This window comes from Styela clava, chromosome 15 (genome assembly GCF_964204865.1).
Source record: "Styela clava chromosome 15, kaStyClav1.hap1.2, whole genome shotgun sequence".
Taxonomy (NCBI): Eukaryota; Metazoa; Chordata; class Ascidiacea; order Stolidobranchia; family Styelidae; genus Styela; species Styela clava.
In genome coordinates, this window is record NC_135264.1 from 13,229,281 (window position 1) to 13,236,720 (window position 7,440).

At 35.0% G+C, this 7,440-nt stretch overlaps 1 protein-coding gene and 1 non-coding gene across 2 annotated transcripts; one reads left to right on the forward strand and one right to left on the reverse strand.

Annotated features, from left to right (window-relative positions):
* Nucleotides 1–7: 7 nt before the first annotated feature.
* On the reverse strand, nucleotides 8–2,477 carry LOC120334344 (transmembrane protein 11-B, mitochondrial-like). The gene is made up of 2 exons (XM_039401833.2): nucleotides 2,302–2,477; nucleotides 8–871 (listed from the first exon to the last, which is right to left on the reverse strand). The coding sequence occupies exon 2, from the start codon at nucleotides 822–824 to the stop codon at nucleotides 294–296; it is 531 nt and encodes a 176-aa protein (XP_039257767.2). The 5' UTR covers nucleotides 825–871; nucleotides 2,302–2,477; the 3' UTR covers nucleotides 8–293.
* Nucleotides 2,478–5,645: 3,168 nt separating this feature from the next.
* On the forward strand, nucleotides 5,646–5,727 carry Trnas-gcu (transfer RNA serine (anticodon GCU)). The gene has a single exon. It is a non-coding gene; the product is annotated as a tRNA-Ser (tRNA).
* Nucleotides 5,728–7,440: the final 1,713 nt, after the last annotated feature.

The window sequence follows — 7,440 nt, forward strand, 5'->3', positions numbered from 1 at the left end:
TCACTAGTTTCAGCACATTCAAAACTTTATTTAATAAATAACATGAAAGAGAAACGACTGCAACTTTCTGAATTAGTCCTTCAGAAGGATATACTGATATTTGCTAAGAGCAGCACATTTTTGTTAAGCACCATAAAATTAAAAACAAACTAGAAATAAAAAACAACAATTGGAATATAATCTCCCATATAGAAATGAGCAATGTATCATGGACCAATATTTTTTCAAGATGATTCATAAATAACAGGGGTCATTTCTGAATGGGGATGGAGAAAATTGACTAAAGACAGTGGTCAACTGTGTAAAACATGTTCAAAAGTTTTTGCGATGTATAGAGCGCATAAAATTGCCATACCATTATGAAGCCATTTTCGATATTTATCATCTTTTCTTACAAGCACGACTGGTGAAGGATTCGTTAAGTTCCGAACATTTAACCTGGACAGTTCTCTACTATCTGTTGTTACCTGATACTTGCAGCATGGATCAAATTGCCACGATATACCATATAAAGTTGCACACCCCGTACACATCATAGCTGAGGGAACGCTGAGATATAGTCCAACAGGTATTGAATCTGGTAATAACTGTGGCAATAATAAAGCTGCTAGTCCAGATAGTACAGACGTTTTATGAAGACAGTTCCCGACTCTTATCCATCGATTTGTTTCTTCACCTAATTTTGTCGGTTCAATGACAATGTATTTTACTCCTGCTTCTAAAGCTCCTTCGAGTTCAAGTTCGAAATTATCTGTCGAATTTTCATCAGAATATACTTCACGGATGACCCTAGTCTCCTCTCTTGTACGTACTTCTTCATCCATACTTAATACCGGTAACTTCAATGGTTGTACAGAATTACTTTCTCAGCCTAAAAAATGGCAGAGTGCTAATGGTAATAAAGTGAGTTCTGTTATCGAACAGCTTTTTTTACTTACTCATGTTTTTTACTTTGCCTTATAGTAATAAAGTAGGGTATACGTTTGGTGGATATGAATTATTGACGTTTAAAAAAATGAATCTTCTTTTCAATATGAGTCAGCTATTACTTTGTCAGTAACATGTAGAAAGGAATAATAACCAGTTCTTGGAGTTACTTCACAATGAAGAGGATAATACCATGGTAATCATGTTTAATACCATGGTAATCTAGGCTTCTGTAATTAGTAAGCGATGGATAAAAACAATGCTTGGCATGTCTCCTCGATTCAGATTATGGGATTGCTTTGGATGGTCAACTCCATACTAAAAATTGAGCCAAGAACAGACAATATGGAAAACGAAAAAGGCTATTACCTAGGTCCTGCCAAGATTTCTAGATAACTGTTTAAATAAAATGTTATTGACACCAGCAATTGTATTTTACGATGGGATCAGTTTGAACTACCGGACCAAAATTACTTTCTTGTGGCGGAGACGGCATTGTTATAAGTTCGCTGTAAATTTCTAGTGATATGAATTAGTCTGATATTATTTCATGTTCTGATGTTTATTATTCAGAAGCAACAATTGTTTCGTTGTGTGCATGCCACTAACAGAAGATAGGATAGGATTTTACATATTTATCCCGGGGGGAGAGGAAAGTCGATAAGACGGCTTATCCATATGGCGAACCACGGCCTCTCGTCCGGTTACCATTCCAAGTCGGGTATGGGATTCGATTTTACTGTATTGTTTGTTTTCGGAAGCATGGACTTGATAATGACTTCAAGTACTGTAGTAGTTGAAACTTATCTATAACTCGGGTATAATTACTGGAATGTATTGGGTACCGGTATCCATGTTTTTGAAATTGAAAAATGCAAAATGAGTCAAAGCGGCAAAGCATTTTTTGTAAAACATACTGAACATAAGAACCATTTAGTTATACATTTCTTTCATGTCCTATGTCAGTACAGCAGTATGTAAATTGTGCAGCAGATGGTGGATTTAGATATATTGAAAAAGAATATAGCCTACAGAAATAATGCAGTTATGAGAATATTTAAAATTGTACCAATATTTACTTGAACAAATAAGATCAAGGTACCAGTATCCCAATCAGCCAATGCAGCAATGACTGTGAAATTTTGCTACTCCAGGAAAAATTTGTTCGAAATATATTTACACACACTCTTAACGTTTTTATAAACCAGCAAACAGCATTTAGACTATGACTAAAAACATAAAAGATCTTTGGCAAGACTCCGACCCTTCTAACAGTAGACTACTATAAAACAGAACTGAGAAAAGTTGGGGGAAGGGGTTTACTGGCAGACTGGTCTAATTACACTAAAGTAAACTTGACTAAAAAATACCAACCTGATAATTAACTCCGGGAGAAGATTGTGGTACCACTGCAGCCTATACCATCCAACCCATCGGCTAATTGGTCAAAGTATTTCGAGCATTTACCGGTTCTTTTACCATCTCAGGATCTTCTGACCTCACTGCTACACAATTTATCACCCTGGTTGCGCAACTCGCGCGCGTGAAATAACAAGAAAGGTCATTGCATACGGCCGCATGAAGTCGCCAAAGAACGAAATTTTATGTTTGGTGCAAACTCTCCCGAGTATTAGTGTTCTCCGTTGTATTTTTAACTGCTTATCCCATAAAAAGATTCATAGGATGAACCGAACCAACTCATGTCATAGTATTAATGGCAGTACGCCAGATTGTCATCATGTACCAAGTAAAATAGTGTCTTTGGTTTCAGGGTCCTTTTCTGACTTGAACTTTCAGGTTCCTTCCCAAAGTTACAGCAGGTTTTGGAATCAGAGACGTTTAATGACATGTAACATCTATATTAAAATTAAATGGCACATTACGTCGGCTACTTGAATGTCAAATGTTGGAAGCAAACGTAAAATTTAAAGTTCTACTAAAGTTAGGCTTACCATACGTCCCGGGATAGCAGGGACAGACCCGATTTTGACAAGCTCAGCGCCGGACGGTAAGCATGCAGTATGGTAAGGCATTTATGAATATTTCTGTAAGTATTGATTTGCGACCTACTGCACTAGTTTAGTAGATCGCAAATCTATTGTATGACATAATTAATATATTTTTTAAAAAGTGCATTTAACATCTAACGTTAGCTGTACTGCCTTAAAATTATCCAAAATGACGAAAATAAAGTGCCAAGTGCCGTTTTCCAATGATATGAATATTACTAATATTAAAAATATATTCATTTATTCAAAATACCGAAAATAAAGTGTCTAGTGCCGTTTTCCATTGATATGAATATTACTAATATTCAAAATACCTTCATATATATGAGTTGAATATTATACTGAACCTCGGAATCGAATTAAAGGGGGTGTCTAATTCACACTGTCTCGTTTTTTGTTTCATGTATATCTAAAGCCTAACTAAAGTAGGTTAAAGATACAAATCAATAATCCAGTATAATAAATGGAATTATCAGTGTTAAAGCGCCTAATCTGCTAATAGCAAATCGTGAAGTGTCTCAATTGACTGCATTCTTTATAGTATAAAAATGTCAGGTAGGCTAATTGAAAAAAAAACAGAAGCGTCGATTTCTCGGACAAATTAATATTTGAATATTTATTAGTATATTTAGGATTTCTGAGAAGCACCATCGACTAATTATTATTAAAGTTAACAGGAGAGCTATGCTCAAATATATGGACACGTAGCGCCACCCAATGGCAATAATTTTGATGACGTCATAGCGAAAAAAAAAGTAATAGCCTTCTGGAGAAAAATTTTATCTTCAACCACTGAAAATTTCAAAGCAATTGGTCCAGTATTCGAAGAGAAAAGCGACTTTTTAAAAACGTGTCAAAGAACAAGAACAACAACAAGGATAACAAGAACAAGAACAACAACAACATAATATTGAAACGATCGTTATGTCCACTACGTGTCCAAAAAGATGACGCAATCAAGCAAACGCATGAGATTAAAGACAAGGATTAAACGAATAATACTGTTCCTTTCCCATAGCTGACAACCGCCTTTCTCATAATCAGTGTTGATTAATTGGCCAAAAAACATGGATCAGTCACTGAGGTATTGTACTTTGTATAGTAGAAGATGGAAATATTCAACAAACATTCAATTTTTTGTTTTTTATTTATGAAGTATCGCTGAAAAAACATATCACGTTGAAATATGTATATATGCATATATACCGGTAGGCCTATATGGATATTTTATGATCAGATTGAATTGTAAAGCTTTTACTTGATGTCTCACACGACCATTTAGTTTTAGTAAGATTTCCGTGTTATACCAGATAAGGGAAATGTCAATAATGTGTCTTATCCAAATGGCGAATCATGACCCCTTGTCCGGTTACCAGCCCTTTTTTCGAGCGACACAAATTTTAAAAAAAATATTTCCAGTAAAATCTCGCGACTCAAGTATATACTCAAATACTAAACGGCATGTAGTTCTTTTATAGCCGCAAAATCAAATTATTAATACAAATGAGATAAGTAAATACAATTTTTAGGTGACCCAGCTTTGGGTCGCGACCCCTATGTGGGAAACACTGATGTAGAATGTAGTAGACTACAGTATGAAAATATTTCCATTTTATTTTAGATACATGGCTAATCTTATTAAGAGACGGCTGCGCTACTATGCTATAACCTGAAGGCACCTTTACGACTATACATTATGTCAAGCAGTTAATTAAACAAAAGAAGTCACATCATAATTAATTAGTAGACGTGGTCAGTAGTCACGCACGAAAGTGCCGGTCAGAATGATACAGCAATACCTAGTTTCCTATCTTTCCTTTAAAGCCTACAAATTAATTTTATTTAACAAAGAGTGTAATATATATGAAAGGTTTATAGTTCAAAGCACCTTGGATATGCATTTTGTTTACCTAATCGTGATCACGTTACGCCGTGACATTATTCTAAACATATTTATGATATTATTTTAAAGCGATTTCGGAATTTTTTCCGCTAAAGATACTCAGAAATGCACATAATTATTGGTATGGTTGAAAAATGAAATGTCAGAGCACCTTGGATTCATTTTACTTTTCTTTAATCGTGATCAGGTTACGCCGACACACTATTCTAAACACATTTATGATATTTTTACAGCAATTTCCTTCGTTGAATACTTTGGATACTCAGAAATTCACATTATAATTGATATAGCTGAAAAACGAAATTTATATATTGGAAAAATGAAAACGTAACTTTTGGGAAAGTTCCAATTATTGTGTCATTTTTAAATTCGGTTTCTAATTTTCAATTCACTTCAAAAAAACACAAAAATGAATAATATGCTAGCCAAAAATTCTCTAATTCTCTTTGTAGGCATATCAATGATTAATCGCTTGTGCTTTGCTTTACGTTATTGAAACGTTTCAACCATATGCTTATTCGATACTATTACCATTGGAATAACATAGCTATTTTGCGTAACGTTTCTCATTTCCAATTGTAAATGCGTGAGGCGTAAGTAGAGAATTGATCGGAAAATAGGATTATTATAAATAATATAAGTAAAGATTGTCAGTCTGTGAGTGGGTATATTCACATTATATTATTTAGAAGAATGAATCTATGTCTGACATATTCAGCACCTCAATTCACTGAAACAAATTGAATGACAAGCAGCTCGTGAAAAAAGAATGAATAGTTTGTTACTTGACACTTGGCCCGCCCGCCGACGAGGTGGCCGAGTGGTTAAGGCGATGGACTGCTAATCCATTGTGCTCTGCACGCGTGGGTTCGAATCCCATCCTCGTCGTAGCTTTTCGTTCCCGGCAAAAGAAAGCTTTACTGAATAGGTTGAAAATTTGAAAGTAAATTACGGCACGGAACTTACATATGCACTCGATAGTAAAATCATGGAAAGCATTTCCTATTCGTAAAATAAAATTAATACACAATTGAGTGATATCTCTAGATTATTTTTCCAATTTGCAATCTCTATTGTAGACTATTCAGCGCTTCTCAAACTTTTTAGGTCCCGCCCCCTTTTTAAGAATTTGTGAAGTCTCACGCCCAACCTCAAAAATAACTATCTAATAATGAGCCACAAATAACAGAAAGTGGAGGCGAAAGTATGTTTTATTCCAAAAAACACGTTGTAAATACGTGAATAGAACGCAAAAATCTAAAATAAAAAAATGTAAATATCCAAAATAAGGTGGGCAAGATCAAATCTAACAAATATATTATATTTTCAATAAGCTTCACGCCCCCCTATAACTATCTACGCCCCACGGGGGGCGCCCCACCGTTCGAAAATCACTGCTATTATGATACATCAAGTTCAAGCATCTGAAAACAAACAAGAGAGCTATGCTCAAATATATGGACACGTAGAGTAACATAATTTTGATGACGTCATAGCGAAAAAAAAAGTAATAGCCTTCTGGAGAAAATTTTTATCTTTAACCACTAAAAATTTCAAAGCAATTGGTCCAGTATTCGAAGAGAAAAGCGACTTTTTAAAAACGTGTCAAAGAACAACAAGAACAAGAACAAGAACAAGAACAACAACAACATAATATTGAAACGATCGTTATGTCCACTACGTGTCCAATAACTGGCTAACCAATCCCATACCCGGCATGTCCCTCTCCCCCGGGATAAATGTATAACTATAAATCCTATCCAATCTTTCCTTTTGTCCAGCCAGCACTCAGAAATTATGATGGGTTCCGTGCAACGAGCCGCGTATTTCGTAGGTCAGAAACACTGAAACAACTATATAAATATTTAACGCCAGGCATTGTTTTCATAACGTAGAAGGGAGGAAATATGATAAAGAGACCAGTTCTATAAATGTGCTGCTATGTGATATATTGTGTAACAGTATCGAAAAATCAGCAATACAGGCCATCCTGAAGTGATGTAATGTCAGGATCGGCCGATATGGAGAATGTCATGTACGGTACCCCATAGTTCATGAGCTGTGGGACTCGAGTACAATTTGGTTTTCATATTGTAAGGAATTGTACTCGACTTGTCATTTATAAAAATTGGATTTAATTTTAATGAAGCTAGGTGCCACTGCCATCTAAGCTTACTAGTAAAATCTGAGCTTACTAGTATAAGGAATATTTTATATAGTAAGAAATACACATCTATGCTTGTCAGTTCAATAAAGTAGAAATTATTGTCTATGGACAGGATGGTAACATGGATGGAAGGATGGAAACTGCAACATGTCAATTTTATGTTCCAAATGTTGGTGGTTTATACACAATGTAATTAACTGAATGTACAACGGAGGTGTAATCGCACGTAGATGTGTTTTAAAGACATTGTGCTTTGGGCCTCTTAATACGTAATGATTGCGATATAGTTACCAACACCACAGAAATAATTGCTAATTCGTTTGACTGGTATAGAGTCTGTTCGAATATTTTAGCATTATCTGGGTAGACAAATAAAAAATAGAATTCCATCTCATTGATCAGAATTCTTAAGTCGATTAGTCTTCTTCTTATGA